This window comes from Lytechinus pictus, chromosome 1 (assembly GCF_037042905.1).
Source record: "Lytechinus pictus isolate F3 Inbred chromosome 1, Lp3.0, whole genome shotgun sequence".
Classification (NCBI taxonomy): domain Eukaryota; kingdom Metazoa; phylum Echinodermata; class Echinoidea; order Temnopleuroida; family Toxopneustidae; genus Lytechinus; species Lytechinus pictus.
Window position 1 is genome coordinate 18,781,181 of NC_087245.1, and position 21,315 is coordinate 18,802,495.

The window sequence follows — 21,315 nt, forward strand, 5'->3', positions numbered from 1 at the left end:
AACCTTAGGGGCAGTATCATCAGAACTGCTTGACTTTGATGACTTAAGTGATGAAACAAAATTAATGATTTCAGTGACAGAAGTTGGTCTAAGAAACAGAGAAGTATTATCAATGTTTGGCTTTAAATACTCATGAAAAGACTGTGGTACTGTCGGAATTTCTCTACTTATTTTCGCAGGCAATCCAATGAATTATTTGTTAAAACATTCAGCCTTATGCTTACTAGACAATAAAGATGATCCTTCATGGAACATCTCTGATGGGATCAAATGCTTCTTACCCCTGCCCAATAATTCATTGATGTGTGACCAAGTTTTCCTTATATCTCCCTTAACACTTTGAAATAGGTGGTCATAAAATACCGGTTTTGCTAAGCGAAGCGTCCTAACAAGAACATTTTTATATCTAACATATTTTGTTTTATTTGAATAATTTGGCGTTTTGACATATTTGGAATATAGATTATGTTTGTGATTGATTTTAATAAACCACCGGTAACCCAAGGTTTCTTGCTTTTCTTCTTACTTATCACTTTGACGAGAGGGAAACATTGATCATACAAATCAGTGAATATACGAATAAAATATTCATAGGACTCATCAGGATTATCTAGCAGGTACAGATCCTGCCATTCAGTTTGCAGTAGATTTTGTTGAAAGTTCAAAATCCTTTGGTCTGTGATTAATCGTTTAAATGAGGCTTGGTTGTTTGATCTATCATCAACAAAATCACCCTTATTAACACAAAAAATTGGCAAATGATCTGATATATCTGAGCACAAGATACCAGCATCGAAATCATTATGGATACAGTTTGTGAAAATATTGTCTATCAGAGTTGCTGCATTTTGTGAGATTCGAGTGGGCTTTGATATAAGAGAAAATAAACCAAAGAATTCATCAAGTCAGCAAATTCTTTGACCTTAGCATCAGAATTATAATTTAGCAGATTAAGGTTAAAATCACTAATAATATAGACATCTTTATTTTCTCTGCTAAGAGTCTGAAGCTGCAATTCAAGGTTTTCACAAAAGGATGTACTATCGTTATTTGGTGCTCTGTATACACAACCAATCACTGACTTTTTATTACTCAAAGACAATTCGACAAAAATAGATTCATAATGTGGATGTGCACCAGATAAATCAGACCGAATTTTACTACCTATTCCTTCCTTAACATACAAGGCCACTCCGCCTCCAGACTTGTCAGATCAACAGACATGAAAAAAGGAGTATCCTGGTAACTGGAACAGATTGGTATCAGAAGTAGATTTTAACCATGTTTCAGAAATTCCAATTACCGAGAAGTTATGATTGAGGCAGTTCAATAAGTTAACCAACTCATCATAATTTTTATTCAGGCTTCTGGCATTGAGATGTAATAGATCAAAATTATTGACTGCACTTTTCCGAAAATCATTACAATCAACATAGGTACAATTGTTTACTAAAACATTTACATCATCTTGCAAAGTATTATCCATTAAAACAACAGAGAGTACTGTAAATATCACATAGACTTACATTTCTAACATCATAGTTGAAAGCAAAGCCAGGCCTAGACAAACACAAACACACACGCAAGCATACCGTAACCATACACACAAATAAACTACACACACTAGCACACAAAAGTAGCAACATGAAAACATGAAATATGCAAACCATAGTATAAAAGACTACCAGAAAAAAGAATAGCAAACATTGCAGAAATATAAATAGCCTACATGAAAACGCTAAGTACTTCAGAATGAAAGACATACTAGATTAAATCAAGTGTAAAAGATATTGTAGAGAACAACAAAAACTACAACAACAACAACAACAAAAAACAAAAACAACTAGACTGAAAAAAGTGATAAAAAGTTAAAAGTTCACAAGGAAATAGCAAAAAACAGCCAAGAGCATATCTATGACCAATAAAAGTTGGAAGTGGAAGAAAATACATGAAAAATATCAACAACTGCATTAAGGAAAGTGCTGGATAAGAACATCATTTAAGTCTCTTGAGATCATCAGCGGTATGGATTGGGCGTTTTGTTGATTGGCCCCCTGCCTCGTTGATGAGCGCAATGATGCGCCCATCACTTGACCAAGCCTCCTTGACCTTGCTACAAGACTTTGTCTCCTTCAAAAGCTTGGCGTTGGCGCTGGTCAGATCTTCTTGTATTGATTTATTTAGGCCAGCCAGCTTTCTCCGTTGACGAAGCACAAGTTGACGCACCCTGTATGAAACAAATTTTACGATGATGGCACGAGAAAGGGGTCGGCGACCTTCATCTGGTTGGTTCTTCGGCATCGGCTTGATCCTATGCGAACTGTCTATGTCCGCCTTTGTGATTGTAACACCAAGCTTCTCGTTGACCAGCTGAATAACTGTCTCGTGTGTGTCCTCGTTGGGCTGCTCCTGAATCCCAAAGAACCGGAGGCAATTGCGCCGTGAATACTGCTCTTGATCATTGCTTCTTGATTTCAGTGTCTCAATGGCTCTTGCTTGAGACTCAAGGGCAGCCTCTAGAACATCAATCTTCTTGTCTTTCTCGGAATTGGCATGGGCTAGGTCAAGAACTTTGCCTTCCAGCTCCTCCACAGCAGTAGACAACTCGGATAACCTCTGATCGACAACTTTCTGGACAAGGCTCAAGAAATTATCGTTCGTGAGGATATCAGAAATAACTGCAGTAATGATGTTTTTGTCTGCAGCCGTCTTGGTGCTGGATGACCTTGTCTTAACGTTATCAGCCATGGATGATTGAGGTGATGCCAGACAAAAAAATAAAGAAGACCAGGAACTAAATGCGATACAGATGGTCAACGATGGCTCCAACTTAAACAGACCAAAACATTTGAATTATAGTTTGTGTAATGAATAACAAATGTACCAGTACCACATACAAAAATGACAATGGGTGGGACTGAAGTGAAATATTTGACCATGTGGTGGTAATAAACAAGCTCAAAGTCACATTTTATACTCAAGATTCAGTTACATGCTGCTCCTAGCTGCTCCTCGAAGAGGTCCTTTCAAATGTGACATAGTGAGTTAAATAATAGATGGAATGATAAGGTGGGAAATAACGAATAACGAAGGTCTATACACACCAACTTCAACTAGCCAAAACCAATTACATCATAATGATTATTATTTAATTATTATCATCAGTAGCAAGAGTATTATTATTGTTGTTGCTCTCATTATCATCATCATCATCGTTATTTTCAGGCTGAGGAACTGAGGAAGCATTCGGTAGTCCTGTGCACATGCAACGTAGCTGGAACAAAACGCATCATAAAGCACACCAACATTATTCAGTGTATAGTGGACGAGGCTGGTATGTGCAATGAGCCTGAGACACTGGTACCGCTAACCAGCACCCTCCCTCATCAAGTGGTGCTTATCGGAGATCACAAACAACTCAGGTCATTATAATTGCGACAATGTCAATGTAGTAACATTATTGATGAGGGTGATGATGAAATTGATGATGGCGATGAAGATGGTGGTGAATGTGTTTCATTAAATGGTGCTAATGAAGATGATGATGTTAATAATGATTTTTCTTTGCTTCATAAAAAGATTTTATTCAGAATAAGAAACAAAACAATTCATTCATTTTACAGAAATATGATAAAGCAAACATGTTTACAACAGCTGTACATGTGTACTATTACATGTATCTAATGATAAAACATAACATTTTTTTACTACAAAGAACCCGCTCAATTTCACAATAACGTTTGTGATGAAGATGATGATCATGATTATGTTGATGATGAAATTGATGATTGTGACGGTGATGATAATATTGATTGTCATGATGAGGAGGACGGTGATGCTAATGTTTCTATTGAATGATGGTCATTATGATGATGATAATTCCTGTGCTGCCATTGCTGTTGGTGCTGATGATAATTATGATAATAATGGTGGAGATAACAATGAAGATGGTGATGTTGACTGACAATAAAGCAATGATGATGATTATGATTATTTTGAAGATGATGTTGATATTATGCTACCACTACTGATTAGGAAAATGACGATAATGAAAATTTAATGACATCAACAGTTCGAAACTTTTCCTTCTGTATTCCAGATTATTCTGCAGAATATTATTTCACTGTCGCAAACTATTGATTCTCATCTTTGATTCAGGCCAATCATCACAGAACCCAATGCACGAGATCTTGGCATGGAGGAGTCCCTCCTAGCAAAGTACAAACGCAAAGCTCGTATGCTCACTATCCAGTATCGTATGGTAAGTCATAATGATTCTGATCACCAGTAACGCAAAGCTCGTATGCTCACTATCCAGTATCGTATGGTAAGTCATAATGATTCTCATCACCAGTAACGCAAAGCTCGTATGCTCACTATCCAGTATCGTATGGTAAGTCATAATGATTCTGATCACCAGTAACGCAAAGCTCGTATGCTCACTATCCAGTATCGTATGGTAAGTCATAATGATTCTCATCACCAGTAACGCAAAGCTCGTATGCTCACTATCCAGTATCGTATGGTAAGTCATAATGATTCTCATCACCAGTAATGCAAAGCTCGTATGCTCACTATCCAGTATCGTATGGTAAGTCATAATGATTCTGATCACCAGTAACGCAAAGCTCGTATGCTCACTATCCAGTATCGTATGGTAAGTCATAATGATTCTCATCACCAGTAACGCAAAGCTCGTATGCTCACTATCCAGTATCGTATGGTAAGTCATAATGGTTCTCATCACCAGTAACGCAAAGCTCGTATGCTCACTATCCAGTATCGTATGGTAAGTCATAATGATTCTCATCACCAGTAACGCAAAGCTCGTATGCTCACTATCCAGTATCGTATGGTAAGTCATAATGATTCTGATCACCAGTAACGCAAAGCTCGTATGCTCACTATCCAGTATCGTATGGTAAGTCATAATGATTCTCATCACCAGTAACGCAAAGCTCGTATGCTCACTATCCAGTATCGTATGGTAAGTCATAATGATTCTCATCACCAGTAACGCAAAGCTCGTATGCTCACTATCCAGTATCGTATGGTAAGTCATAATGATTCTCATCACCAGTAACGCAAATCTCGTCTGCTCACTATCCAGTATCGTATGGTAAGTCATAATGATTCTCATCACCAGTAACGCAAAGCTCGTATGCTCACTATCCAGTATCGTATGGTAAGTCATAATGATTCTGATCACCAGTAACGCAAAGCTCGTATGCTCACTATCCAGTATCGTATGGTAAGTCATAATGATTCTGATCACCAGTAACGCAAAGCTCGTATGCTCACTATCCAGTATCGTATGGTAAGTCATAATGATTCTGATCACCAGTAACGCAAAGCTCGTATGCTCACTATCCAGTATCGTATGGTAAGTCATAATGATTCTCATCACCAGTAATGCAAAGCTCGTATGCTCACTATCCAGTATCGTATGGTAAGTCATAATGATTCTCATCACCAGTAACGCAAAGCTCGTATGCTCACTATCCAGTATCGTATGGTAAGTCATAATGATTCTCATCACCAGTAACGCAAAGCTCGTATGCTCACTATCCAGTATCGTATGGTAAGTCATAATGATTCTGATCACCAGTAACGCAAAGCTCGTATGCTCACTATCCAGTATCGTATGGTAAGTCATAATGATTCTCATCACCAGTAACGCAAAGCTCGTATGCTCACTATCCAGTATCGTATGGTAAGTCATAATGATTCTCATCACCAGTAATGCAAAGCTCGTATGCTCACTATCCAGTATCGTATGGTAAGTCATAATGATTCTCATCACCAGTAACGCAAAGCTCGTATGCTCACTATCCAGTATCGTATGGTAAGTCATAATGATTCTCATCACCAGTAACGCAAAGCTCGTATGCTCACTATCCAGTATCGTATGGTAAGTCATAATGATTCTGATCACCAGTAACGCAAAGCTCGTATGCTCACTATCCAGTATCGTATGGTAAGTCATAATGATTCTGATCACCAGTAACGCAAAGCTCGTATGCTCACTATCCAGTATCGTATGGTAAGTCATAATGATTCTCATCACCAGTAACGCAAAGCTCGTATGCTCACTATCCAGTATCGTATGGTAAGTCATAATGATTCTCATCACCAGTAACGCAAAGCTCGTATGCTCACTATCCAGTATCGTATGGTAAGTCATAATGATTCTCATCACCAGTAACGCAAAGCTCGTATGCTCACTATCCAGTATCGTATGGTAAGTCATAATGATTCTCATCACCAGTAACGCAAAGCTCGTATGCTCACTATCCAGTATCGTATGGTAAGTCATAATGATTCTCATCACCAGTAACGCAAAGCTCGTATGCTCACTATCCAGTATCGTATGGTAAGTCATAATGATTCTCATCACCAGTAACGCAAAGCTCGTATGCTCACTATCCAGTATCGTATGGTAAGTCATAATGATTCTCATCACCAGTAACGCAAAGCTCGTATGCTCACTATCCAGTATCGTATGGTAAGTCATAATGATTCTCATCACCAGTAACGCAAAGCTCGTATGCTCACTATCCAGTATCGTATGGTAAGTCATGATGATTCTCATCACCAGTAAATATGTTGCTCTGTATATTTGAATTTGTTTTTGTCACCAAGGAGGAATGTGACAAACGCAGATGAATAGATAGTTCAAGGACATACTGTCAGTGAGCTGAAAAGACTTTGTAACTCAAGTTATGGGAAGTCCCTTTCTTGTTTAATGAATGCAGTATGCTATCTATCAAGTTAAGTCCTGTCCAAATCCATGATCACTTTCTTGAAAGTTGAAACAACTTCACCTTGTCAAAGTAATGACTATCCCATTCAAGATTTTTTTTTTTTTTTTGGGGGGGACTATTTTTGTACTGCATGAATCTACAACATAAGATGAGCTTTACATTGCATTGAATGAGGGTTTTCTGGGGCTCTTCTGGTGCAAACTCATCCCCAGCCTCTATGTAATTTTTCCCTGATCCCGTTGGATACACTGTTATACCATTCATATTTGTTTTCTCCTGTACATTTCACTTGTTTGAGGTTTGGGGGTTGTTATCAAAGAACACTACATGTAGGTCATTGTAACAATGGGATGATTAGACTTCCCAAATCCATGGCATCTCTCTGTCTATATTCATGTGCATTGGGCTGCAAGGGTTCCATGATATGATGATGATATCAAAATATCTTGACATTTCATTGAATATATATAACATCCATCACATAGCACAATGTGTTGATGTCTTTCAGACAAGAAATATGCCTTGAAATGGAAAGATTTGTCAATTTGTAGCCCCTACCAATATTTTATCCCCCCATCACTACATAGTAAATCTTAACTTATAAAAAAAAATTGGATGTGAATATTACTTGTCATGTTGACATTGATTATTTACTCTTAGTGGGCCATATTTCTCATGAATTCTGTAATCTGATTGGTCGATTTGTTTGTGAGATGAACCCTTATTTACCTACTTTACTGGGTCACAAACGTCAAACAGGTAATATGAGCCCATTTCACCTGTTTGGTGTTTAGCTGTTGTTGTTTTAATGTTGTTTTCATTGTCATGCGCATGCCCAGTGCTGATGTCAATCACGTAATATAATATGAGGCTGTATTACGTGCGTATTCAAGCATCGCGCTGCGCACTATTTACACATCGATTTCAATGGCAAATCGCACTCTTTTTTTTTACTGTGATCATTGTGATGTCACGAATGACTTCCTTTCAGAAATCACTCTCAAAATGCAAGGTTTTGCTTTTGTTTTGGTTATTTCATTGATTTCCCCTATTCTGCAATAATATAAGGATACATCTACGCCTCTGGCCTCGTGGAATATGGAACCAGAACGTAGATATTTCCTGTATTACGTGAACAAACAGTGTGTAACTAATAATATTGTAGTATATACAGCTAGCAATAATGCAATACCCCAATAAGCAATATAATATAGCCATATTAAAGAAAAACACTATTATACCAATTTGTTCACTTTCCAGCTTAAAAAAAAAAGAAAGTTATCCCAATTTGTTGTTACTTACAGCATGACTGGATCTGTTCCTTTCCATCGGACACTTTCTATGAGAGCAAACTGGAAACAGACTTGTCGGTCAAAAGCCGCAGCCCTGACCCTGTGAGAGCGATCTGGCCAAACAGAGGTCAAACCCCGACAGTCTTCTGTCATGTGTACGGCAAGGAGGAAACCCTAACGGTCAAGTCTGATGAAGGAAATGAGATGTCCAAAGGCAACATGGCAGAGGTCATGCACGCTGTAAGTGTCCTTGTTTCATATTTTATTTTAGATATTTTAAAACGCAAAAAAAATATTTTCGTGCACTTTACGATTAAGACACACAAAGTAACAAAGGTTCCTCATGATTAGCTTTTAATTCCATTTCAACGAAATAATATCTTCACTGAATATCATCGCGAGTGAACAATAGACTACTCCTGCAGGGCATTTCAATTCATGCATGTACCTAACAGCTACACCACCTAGAAACAAGCTATGATATTCACCCGCTTTTTATAATCAATATTGCTCAATTTTTAGAATACACGAAGCATCACACGATATGCAACCATATTTGAAGAGTTTAGTTGCAAAAGGGGTTAGGTCCACTTTGGACCATTCCAAGAAAAAACATGTTTTTTATTCTCACTTATTGCAATGTTCATATGAGAAACTAAATTGTCATGATGTACTACCCTATCATGTGAACATAAAATTGGGTATAAAAGAAATCTACCTGTCTTCAATTTTTTTCTATATATATTTTTTTTAATTATCATTGTGGACCTAACCCCTTTTGCAAGTAAACTTAAATTAATCCAATCTCTTTTGATTAAAAAAGTGATTTTTCTTTGCCACTTTCATTCATGTTTTCATTTGAATTTCAAATTTTCTTTCGTATCATCAGATTGACTAAAGGTTTAGAGGTTTAGAGACAGAAAACAATAAAATTTATGAATAATTAACCTAACCCCTTTTGACAAATGAGTTCTTCAGAAGAGTTTTGTTGCAAAAGGGGTTAGGTCCACTCCAAGAAAATCATTTTTTTCATTTCTCCCATATTGCAATATTCTTATGCGAAACTGAATTTTCATGATACCCTTCCATGAGAACATGAAATTGGGTATAAAAGAAATCTACCTGTCTTCATATTTTTATGATATTCTTTTCCAAAAAAGTATCTGTGGACCTAACCCCTTTTGCAACTAAACTGAAATGGACCTAACCCCTTTTGAAAAAAAGTGGTTTTTCTTTGCCATTTTTGTTCACTTTTTAATAGGAATTTCAACTTTTCTTTGGTATCATCTTATAGAGCTACTAAAAATCTATACATTGAGACGTAAACATCAAATTTGATGAAAAATGGACCTAACCCCTTTTGCAAGTGAGCTCTTCATTTTTAACTCTGGGAGGCAGGCCCAGTCACGCCTTGTTTCATCGCTGGAGCAGTTGCTCAAAGTTTTTATTGTATTGATTCAATTTATGAATGTCACAAATTAGTTCAATAATTATTCAATTGTCATTTTAGTTACAATGCCAGTTGTAATGGTTGGATGAATTGATTGTCATAATTATTGTCTAATTGTATATCTTGTTCATGTATTTGTATTATTGTTTTATCACCAGCCAGTACCAAATTTCTATGTATTGGACAATTAAATCAAATCAATATACCAGTTTGCATAGATTGAGTGTTACTATGTAAAACCATTATCAAAGAGTTCATATCAGTAGGTTTAGATTCCAGTTCAAATAGATCTACAAACTGGCTTACTATACATAATATAATGCAACTTACTTCCTTTCTCGATTTACAGACAAGGATAGTTAATCAGCTGATGAGGAAGGGAGCTCAAGCGAGTAACATAGTGGTTCTCTCCCAGTACAAGCTCCAATGCACACAGATCGAGGAGAGGTTAAAGGTCATGGATCACAATGGGGTCAAGGTCAGCACAGTCGTCACCAGTCAAGGTGAGAAAGGATATGATTTATGGTTATCTCAGAAATGTTTATATTGTAATAAAAACTCTCTACTGATGAATAGACATTATTTAGAACTTGAATGTTTATTTTTGGGGGCCATGTATGTCCTCACTGTTCAAATAAACTGTTTGCCATAAAAATATGTTTTTATGCCTCCGCCCATTGTAGGTGGTTTCAGCGGCACCACACTTCAATTCACAGAAGCAGTTTTTCAGTTGTGCCAGAATTATATTTGCACCCCATGACGGAGTTCAGTCATAATACCTGGATTTATGGAGTGCTTTTTGGTAGAGGATTCATAGAGCTACTATTATTAGCTCTAGCTCGAGTTACAACTTTAATCTGCGGCGCTCATTGCATTCAAGGAATTAATCCTTACAGGTACCCATTTACCTCACCTGGGTCAAGCGTAGCGTAGTGTGGATCAATTTCTTGTTTAAAGAAATTATGCCTTGGCTAGGATTCAAACCCACAACCCTCTGTTTCAAAGTCCGGAGACTAATCCAATGGGCCACAACGCTCCGTGTATATTTTCTGGTTGCATAAGTCCGACAGCTGTGAAGTATTAAATGAAAATCAGGGTTTTCTTTTCTTACTTACACATATATTTTTTATCATTATTATGATTAACTATAATACCTTCTCAGGTGTCTTTAACAGATGAAGCTAATGCATATGAATATGCAAAAAAAATTCTTTGAAAACCTCAGAGAGTCTGAAAATATGTTTTTCCTATCATGACATTTACAGGAAGTGAATGGGACTATGTAGTCCTGTCTACGGTTCGCTCCATGCCTCAGATCGAGATTGATGACAAACCAAGCAGGGGATGGCAACGTAAACATCTCGGTTTTATCATGGATGAGAATCAGATGAATGTTGCGCTGACTCGAGCCAAGCGAGGGCTCATCATTATCGGTATGTATGAACAAATGTTGCATCATTCTGATGCATATAAGAGAGGAACAATACGTGACCAAAAAGGCAAATATTGACTTGGATTCAAATTGAGGTTTTGGAGAGGTTAATAACAGAAACAATTCCTGACCAATAAGGCAATAGCATATTGACTTTGATTCAAACTTGGGTTTTGAGTTAAAGGACAAGTCCACACCAACATATGCACATCCTGGTCAGTATGCAAATGATGGGACTGATGACATCACACACTCACTATTTCTTTTGTATTTTATTATTTTAAATATTCTAACATTCTCCTCATTCTCCTGTGAAACAAAGTTTTCTTCCTCCCTGAATGTATGGAATTACCATTTTATGGTTCAGTCAACTTGGTCCTTACTGTCAAATCAGTAAAAATTGAAAAATGTTATAATTCAAACAGTGAAAAACAAAAGAAATAGTGAGTGAGGGACATCATCAACTCTCTCATTTGCATATCACTGAATTGTGCATATACCTGTTTTGTGAAAAATAAGCGAAATCTAAAATATAACTTATTTTACATTCGATTTTGATTTAACTTTCAGCATCATTCTTTGATTTTTCTCTAATGATTCGAATTAACATTTTTCTGGGGTGGACTTGGCCTTGAAAGAAAGATAAATAACAGAAATAAAACCTGAATGCTACCCGATATATTCCTATACTCTAGTCATGCGTAATGTTGTGCATAACTTTACAAACAACTTTATGAAACACCACTTTTGCCAGAAAGACAATAACTTATTGATTTGGATGAATAATTCTGGGACTACTATATCACACTCATTGTTTCTTGTACTGATTCTTAAAAGTTCTTCTCCCATTTTTTATTACTCACCAACCATTTTCTTTTCCTTTTTTTTCTTTTGTAGGCAATCAGCATCTCTTAGAAACTCACCCAAGATGGAGAGATCTTCTGAAGAAATATCGCGATCAGGATTGTGTAATGGAGGCCAGACGGTTCCCACCTTTTGGCTATTAATGTAATACCAGAAGAGGAGGAAAAACAGTGTTTTCACAGCCATGGAAAATCCTGGAAAAGCCATGGAATTGCATTTATCTCTTGGCTATGGCAGCTTTCCAGTTTGTCATGTCTCGCAACTCTCATACTCTATGATCATACTCTGCTATTACATGCATGTATAATTGGTGTTCATAATTTCCATTTTTCCCAGTTTTGTGACATCCCAAATTCTACATAACTCCCACGACGTCACAGGAAGTCATGGAAAGCAGCAATTTAATAGGCATGGAAAAGTTATGGAATTCTGTTTTCAAATTTCTGTGGAAACCCTGAAAAAGCCCTGTGGTACATTTTGTATAGTCCCTTCAAAACTGTTGATTAGACCTCGGAAAGTGATGGGTCCTTGGTTGTCTAACAATGGCCAGAAGCTGTTAACCTGTTTCTTGAGGACCAGGACTAATAATTTGGTACATTCTCCTTGTAACCATTGATTAGATTGGTACTTTCTCCAGGCTTATGACTGTTCTGGAGGATGGCCATATTATAGGGTGTAATTAGACCCATCTGTTATCTAAGACCAGGCCTAAATTGCAATATATTGGTCATTTCATAGCTATTGATTAGGCCTAGATATGGGGTTAGAAGTGTTCTGGAGAATAGTCTTGTTGGTACAAGTTAGACTCAGTTCTTTGCAAGAACCAGACCTGATTACAATCCATTACTAATTTCAAAGCGCTTAGAACTGTTCTGGTGAATGGTTAGTTCCCACGTTTGAGATTAGTCCAGCCTGTTTTTTCTTCAGGACCAGGTCTGATTAGTTGCAACTGTATCCGGTCTTTTTTATTGGGATATTATCCTGCTGATAAGCTGTAATATTTTTAGCAAGCTTATGCCTAATACTTGTTTTGCAATAATAGTTTCAGTCACTAATTAGTTTTTAAGTTTGATAATGTACTATTGTAATTGCTTCAACAAAACAATTAAACATGAGCAGGTAAGCAACTCAAAATGATGAAATCTTAATTTTGTAAGTACTATGTTATTCATCTGTCGTTGTGACAATGTATAAAGAACTTGGATTCTTGTAAGATACTAGTACATGTAGATAATTTTACTGTCATTCAAGAGACATGTCTCACGTTTTAGATGTTTTAGACTGAAGTTCAAGACATTGAATCCAACCAAAATACTCAAACAACACAACTCTTGCCAGTTCCAGCTTCACTGTTGAGTTTGGAAAAGTACAATGGCTTTACAAATAAGACTCCACACAAAGGTAAAATATCTTTCCTATTTGTAAGAGGAAAAAGTTATTAGCCCAATTACTTGATGACTGTTACCCTCACAAGACTAAGTTAACACCCTCAATGGTCTTGTGCAATTTTATTTTCCAAAGAGATTTTGCCATACCACATTATAAGCTGCAATAACATCACATTATAGAAAAGTTTAGTACATGTATATCCTGTTTCTAAAGAAGATTGATTTATTAAGTTGAATAATTCTTTAGGAGTTAAGAATTATCATGGAAGACAAAGAGAAGGATGATGATCACAAATTATAATCGAGGAATAGAGGCACATATTTCATCGGATTTTTTTTTTACAGATATTCAGGGATGGATTCAAGATTGCATTAATGGAGGGGCACAGAAAATGGGTTGATCTCTTCCACATTTTCTTTACATCAAATCGTAAAGGAAACACTTCTCTCCCCCCAAAATGTGATGATCGTAAACAAAAACAAAATAAATGGTAACTATGTTCTCTTTCAAAATCAGGAGTGAAATTCATTTTAAAAGTAGGGGATTTTCCATTAAATAGAGAAGACCCACAATGTACAATTTGGCCTTATTAGGGGGAATGTGCCCTTTCCCATGTGATCTGTTCCTGATTTTATGGTAGAAGGCATTGGCGATACACAGAATATTTTGCAACAAATAATGCTTTCATAAGTGTGTGTAGATCAAAAGTCTTTGTGTGTTAAGATTGTTATATCATTTTGTTTAATGCATGTTAACCAGCTTCCATAGGCTGGCTGATTTGGATTATGTTTACAGAATTAAGTATTTATTTTTGAGTACCAGTTTATGATGGGCTTTGTAACACTTTTATAAGTAATTCAATTTACTCAGTATGCTTTTATTTTTTGTATTTTGCTCTCTCCTGAAATCATGATCATTCCACATTTAAATAAATCAATTTGCCGTGAAAACTGAAATTGGGATTACTTTGAGGTATAAAAATCAACTATAATGTCATCCTATTCCTTCACAGAACAGAATATGCACCTTGAGATTTCAGTTCATTACAAAATTTTGATTAATCTGTGTAATTATAGGGATGTGTTGTACAATCCGTTGTTAAGAGCTGTTTGTAAAACAAATAGCATAACCAATCTCTCGAATTGTTACCCATGCCAAACTATCAAAAGGGAGAAACGTCTATCATAAAATCTAGATTTACAAGGTATGAATTTTTTTTTGTCTAGTATAGTATTTTGTACTTTTTTGTTATGTTTGGTCAGGGGTACAATTAAGAAGTTGTTTTTATTTAAGTAGAATTATGTTGCATATTTTCTAAATGTATTGTAATGTTCAAACCTTGGATAAATGCAGCTGTTGATTAATTATGAATAATGTAAGTTGTATGATATTACTTGTAGATGGAGAAACCAATACAAAAGCACCTATTGGACTGATTTCCACAAGTAGTCAGGCATCGGCATAAAGTACTGAAATTAAACTTTAAGAAGTTTAGCCTAGGCCTATAGTGATGGCGGTATGTCAGTGAAACGGGCCAATCATATTAAATAAAAATGACGCTCCTTTTTCTAAAACTTTGCTGGAAGAGATCCTTGGTTTTTTACCCTTACAAAATGAACTCACCCATCTTTCTCCTTTTTAAATGTCATATAGAGTTATTTATTTAGAAAGATACAGAGGCCTTGTGAAAAAAAGAAAGATATTGCTTTGTTAAAGTAATGCAGCTGATTGAAGTGCGATTAATATTCTTGTTGTAGAAAATGATTTCTTTTTGTAATGTTTATAGTAGAATTTAGTCTCATACATGTATTTATTTATTTTTCTAGATTAAGCTATGTAAGTCCCCTGGATTTTGTACTGTTTAGTTATGTATATATATTCATATTTCACAGCTTCATAATTTGCATATTCCTGCATTCATTGCCACATCAAATGTACTTCGGTATCATAAGTGTCTGTTTCTCCGTTAACTTTTCCTTGCAAACACGATAACTTCAGTTAGTCAAACCTACTGTAGGCTCATATAATTTGGTGTTTATGATATTAGCATGAATGCTAGGAAGCCTATTGATTTTGAGGTCAGACATGTTTTCATCTTACCGTTCTGAAGTCCTTGTACATGTAAATGCGATGATACTAGGAATTCCATTGATTAGGTCAAAGGTGAAGTCGCCAACTTTCACTTCTCGCTTCCATTACTCCATTTTCTATGTTACAGATGGGCGTATTATGTGCTTGTGTTAGCGACACTTGTTTAGAGAATAGCCAGGTTAGTGGGCGAATATTTTCAGCTCCCTGAGCCCTTTTCATAAAGTTCAAAATATAATACGATATAATCAGAAAGGAACTCCCGGCAAACTGAGATAAGTAATATTGGATTTACACTGTATTTTTTGTTGCGTTGAAGAATAGGAACACATTTTATTCAACAAGATTTGTAGAAGATGTTTTAGTTAATAAATGTTCTTTTTACGTAACCGAGTTCACAGATATTATTTCAAAGTAGTGATGCTGCATGGGATCAGTACACTTGAAAAACCATATCATTCACTTTTTCATTAGATCAACAGCTTTATTGTTATATCATTATAAATAATAGATTTAATTCTGTTTTTAATTGAGATTATTCAAGACAACATCAATTCTATAGGTTTATTGTTTCAAATAAATGGGGAACAAAAATTAACAATCCATGATCACCCTGTCAATCAACATACAGAGAGAAAACATGCCATAAGGTACCTGTATATAATAAACTACACATATAATTTTACAAACGAAACCCTCTTAAAAATGGCCTGAGGAGTATTATGCGACTGCACAGTTCTGGATTGGCCTGAAATCTTGGAATATGAGTGTTTTTTGTGATTTAGTTGTAAGTATGTGCTGAAGAGATGATGGGCAATTCAATGGATGGTCCGGGCTGAAGATAAAACAGTTATATGCATTATGATGTCACATCCCGGAACATAAAACGTTCTTATTTTTTCATACATGTTATATGATGCACAAGTTGTGGCAATAAATAATGTACTATCTCCAGCCTGGACCATCCCTTTAAAGGGACAGTTGAAGGCAAACGATAGTAGAAGGATGCATTGAAAGTGGAGGGGGTAAGGATGAGTGTGAAATGGATGAAAACACATCTTTGATCTACTGAAAATGGTTTGTGAGCAGTACAACATAATTTTGATTGTAAAGACTTCAGAGCAGATTTATGGGCATACATAGAATGAAATTGGGTTGTGTATATATATACTTGAATATCAAGGCAGTTAAAGGACAAGTCCACCCCAGCAAAAATTTGATTTGAATAATAAGAGAAAAATCCAACAAGCATACCACCGAAAAATTTCATCAAAATCGGATGTAAAATAAGAAAATTATGACATTTTTAAGTTTCGCTTAATTTCACAAAACAGTTATATGCACATCCTGTTAGGTATGCAAATGAGGGAACTGATGACATCACTCACTATTTCTTTTGTATTTTATTATATGAATTATTCTACTTATTGTCCTGTGAGACAAAGTTTTATTCCTCCCTGAACATGTGGTATTACCATTGTTATAACATCTTATGGCTCAGTTAAGATGGTCCTTAATGTCAAATTGGTGAAAATTGAAATATTGCATAATTCAAACAATTAAAAAAAAAGAAATAATGAGTGATGGACATCATTTGCATGTCACTGAGTTGTGCATATAACTGTTTTGTGAAAAATAAGTAAAACTTTAAAATGTCATAACTTTCTTATTTTACATCCGATTTTGATGAAATTTTCAGCACTATGCTAGTTTGATTTTTCTCTATTTATTCAAGTCATAATTTTTCTGGGGTGGACTTGACCTTTAAATATAGAGATTAAATTATGGTTTCATATCGACAAGCATGCAAGACAATTCCTTAGTGGAAATTATAAATCTATGCCTAAAATTGCACATAAACTACTCAAGGCAGCTCACACTTTTTCATAAAGTTTGATTCCTTAAAAAGTCAATAAATGGGAACCCATTGTAGGAGTTGCAATCAGAACAAGTCATGAAGTAAAATGCAACTTTATACAGGATATGCATTTGATTTTTTTTCAGACCCCTGGACTATCAAATATAAAGTTAGTATATTACAAATTCTCTAAATGTACAAGGAATGTGTGTGATTGTTATAGTAGTACCCTGCAAGCATATATCATGACAAAACTAAGTTAATATAGACCAGCAAACCAGTTTGTGAAGGCATGTTACAAATAACAGCTCAACTGAAGCAATAAATGACTATCTCTTGGTACAGACCTCAATATAAAAAAGAGTCTATTTTTCTTTAGTTTCGTGAATTATCGAGAAAATTTTATCATTCATATTTTCCTCTCAAAATTCACAATGGTTTTGGGGTCTGATTGAAGAATTTTAATCAAGGTTTTCATCAAGGCAGATACTGTAGGCACTGATGAAACTGACAAGAGAAGTTTGAAACACTAGTTCTTGAACTTCTTTGCATGAACATTTCCATCTGAAAAACTCTCACTGTAGAGTGATGAAAAGGATATGTACATTTTATACATGTAACCTCATAATTTAAATAAATAAAATATATTAATCACAATGCATGATATCTCATAGGCTTTTACCAATTGCCACTAAAAGGAATATATAAAAATAATGTATAAGCCTCTAATGATTATCAGCCTCGGAAGTAAAGCACCATGCACGGGAAGAAGAAATGCAATAAGATCTATAAAAAACATACATGCAGAGATTTTGCATATGACCAAACTGAAAGTCACACTCACAGCCATAGATACTTGAATATTTTTACATACATTCTTATACTCATTTTAAAAAATACAGTCATGGTTTTGAAAATAAGCAACTAGCTGGTCTATGGTTGTGAGTCCACTCCAAGGGACCTGACAGGCAGCAGTAAAATTTGACATAAATAAAACATCTCAAAGTTGGCAGTTTAAGGAGATAAAACCCAAAGTTAAATCACCCAGAAAGACACCATCACATATATGTAGATCTGGGAGATTTTTCATGAAGTTCTTTAACTAATACATAAACCGAGAAACGACTGAAATATAACAAGCCAAATGTGTCTCAATGTAGCATAATCTGAACATGCAAATATTGATTAACATTTTCAAATACACACATTTAAACTGGTAAATTGTTATCAATGCAATAAAGTTTGGAAATATTTTATGTGAAGACAAAATTTATATTTTGGCATTTCACATTAAAGTTGTAAATAAAGTTCTGACTAGATGACCAGACTCCTGAAACAACCCCCTGGAATGTTTGTTCCAAGTTCTATTAAGTATACCTGCACTTTACTGCGGCAGCCCGAACACAGTGTACTGTGAAAGACGTGTCGAGGTCCCCGGGGCAAACCTGCACTCAACTACCACTGCATACACATACCATACTGCATACACATACCATACAGTATACATGAAAGTGGTAATGTTAGGTGCAAAGGTTTTAACTGGTAAATGATGTATATAACACTAGTGAACTTTTCTATTAAAAGAGTTAACCTGAAAGGAATATTTAGATAACAATATAAAATGGAAGATTTTTTTTAACAGGTTGGTAACATTATCAGTTTATTGGCAGTAAAGTACTTTTCTCCCATTTGTATGTAAAACGTTTGTGCCCCAAGGAAGATGTAACCTACTAACACAGCATAAAATTACATCAAATATAATCTCAAAATACACTGATCACACTCAACTACATATGGGAAAAATAGAGTATAAATAGAATATAATTTCTATACATTTATAATGATGGAAAATAGGAAGATTTTTTCAATAATAAACAACAAGTGGAGCTCCTCTGGCAATCTCACCTGCATTACGCAATGCAATATAGCAGCAGTGCTGACTTTGAAAACTACTATGACACCATTCATATAATGATACAATACTACGTTCATTGACCCGAAATCACTTTTGACCGTGATCATGTGACCTAAGACTTGTCAGTGATACTTGAATACCCCTATGTCCACAGTTCATAAACTATATTCATAAAAGTTATGACGGCAATTTAGTAATTACCTCCAACATGGCCAAAGTTCATTGATCTAATGACCTTTGACCTGTGACCTGAAACTCACATAGGATGTTCAGTGACACCTGATGACCCTTATCGCCAAGTTTCGAGAACTAGGTCCTTTCAAGTTATGATGACATTTCAAAAACTTAACCCTAGGTTTAAATTTTGATATTGACTCCCCAACATGGTCTAAGTTCATCGACCCTAAATGACCGTTGACCTTGGTCATGTAACCTGAAACTCGGGCAGGATGTTAGTAATACTTGATTAACCTTATCTAAGTTTCATGAACTAGGTCCATATACTTTTCAAGTTATGCTGTCATTTCAGAAACTTAACTTTGTTAAGATTTGATGTTGACGCCGCCGCCGTTGGAAAAGCGGCGCCTATAGTCTCTCTCTGCTATGCAGTTGAGACAAAAATCATGAGTTTTGACCCACTGGCTCTGCTATTTGCAGTAGTTTGGTTAAACACCAAAGACTTTGATTACTACAGCAAAGCAGTATATGTAGTATTCTTTCTTTGGCCATCATTGAGAAACAATCATTTTGAGTTCAGTTACAGATTTCTGCATATCATGAGTGAGGAACTGATAAGAAATTTGTACTCGTACACTAGTACTACTACAAGAAAATATTTCAGAATTGTTTGCAAACATCTATACAGGGTAGCCTTCTGTTAACCACCAGGGCCCTGTAACACACAGGTTAGCGATTAATCAAGTGCTTGCTTTTTATGATTAATTGTACATTGTAGTCAATGCAATCAATCGTAGATAACTGATCTGCAATGATTGCTAATCTTCGTGTAACGGGCTCCACAGGTCACCTGTATGTAGAATCTCAAAAGTGAAATATTTGTACAGTAAAAACATCTGTTCACAAAGAATCAATATATGATGGATTCTTTTTAAAACAGGTTAACCTTTTTCCAAATTAATTCATATTTGCATATCACTGAACTAAGACATACAACTCTTTCAAAGAGTTTTATCATGTAATGCAGTATGATAATGATAATAATAATGCATGAAATGTTTTAGACTTGTTTTAAATGAACAAGCTTAATAATTACTGTAAAACAATTATTTAAATAATACATGTATACTCTATCCATTGAAGTGATCATGACAGAAATATATAAATAACCATCAAATAGTGCTATTCTACAATGTAGCTAAAATATACTTTTTTTTTATTCGACTTGAAACAAGTTACAAATAAGAAACTACAACATACAATAAATAACATGTGGTCTGCATAAAAAAGGAATATCTCTAACATTCAATACATGTACATCCAGTAGCTATACGAACTAATATCCAGGGTTGTATGATTCTTGATATTTTACCAGAAGAGGTCATCATTTCTGAGCTGAATCATCTAAGCTTTGATAGCCTGCTGTACCAGACTCTTCTAAATCACTGTTTGCGACAAGACCGGCTGTGTCATGCATCTGTACATCTCGTTCTTTCGGTGTGACGTAGACGTAACAACACGCCATGATGGAGAATAGGAGGATGACGAAACCCATTAAACCAGCAAAGAGGAAGAATTCCATAGCCTAAAATAAATACATGTAAAAAAGCCATTAGGTGTACCAACCACTTGAAAAATAACATGCAAACTGCTGAAGAGTATACAACTGATCTCAAAGAATTTCATCCATTCTAAAGGTAAATGGTTAAAGAAATTTGAAATAAATAGAGAAAACTTTCGTGCTTGCAAAAAAATGTTTTTAAAGTTAAGAACGATGTCAGGCTTTCCTTGATGACAGCCTCCAGCTGGGCCTGTGGTGCATCAAGTATTGAAAGAGACACTTTTGTGCATGTGTCAAGTTTTAAATTCCCATGCAAATTAAACATATAAATCCATGCCAATTTATTCATAAAAGACAGTAACCTGGGGTGGTATTCTGGGAAACTCATGAATTTTGTCATTTTGGTAATTTCTCTCCAAGATGTGACACCGCTATGATTGTCACAAATCGCTATTCTGAAGATTGTCTATTCTCTGTAAGTTTCCGCGATGTGTTTTCCTATTGAAATTATACTTTGTCACATGA

General features: G+C 35.5%; 2 protein-coding genes across 3 annotated transcripts in view; one reads left to right on the forward strand and one right to left on the reverse strand.

Moving 5' to 3' along the window:
* LOC129264287 (uncharacterized) overlaps positions 1-15,834 on the forward strand; it is a 57,034-nt gene extending 41,200 nt beyond the window's left edge. For both annotated transcript variants that reach the window (XM_064097635.1, XM_064097640.1), the window contains exons 32-37: positions 3,226-3,422; positions 4,159-4,261; positions 8,069-8,296; positions 9,856-10,009; positions 10,772-10,939; positions 11,836-15,834. In XM_064097635.1, coding sequence (XP_063953705.1) covers positions 3,226-3,422; positions 4,159-4,261; positions 8,069-8,296; positions 9,856-10,009; positions 10,772-10,939; positions 11,836-11,945 — 960 coding nt within the window. In that variant the 3' untranslated portion in view covers positions 11,946-15,834. The remainder of the gene's footprint in view (positions 1-3,225; positions 3,423-4,158; positions 4,262-8,068; positions 8,297-9,855; positions 10,010-10,771; positions 10,940-11,835) is intronic.
* The window catches only part of LOC129258839 (solute carrier family 15 member 2-like), a 32,911-nt gene continuing 27,383 nt past the window's right edge, over positions 15,788-21,315 (reverse strand). The window contains exons 21-22 of the mRNA XM_054897081.2: positions 18,583-20,814; positions 15,788-18,514 (exon numbers count right to left, since the gene is read on the reverse strand). Of these exons, the coding sequence (XP_054753056.2) occupies positions 20,614-20,814 (201 nt within the window). The 3' untranslated portion in view covers positions 15,788-18,514; positions 18,583-20,613. The remainder of the gene's footprint in view (positions 18,515-18,582; positions 20,815-21,315) is intronic.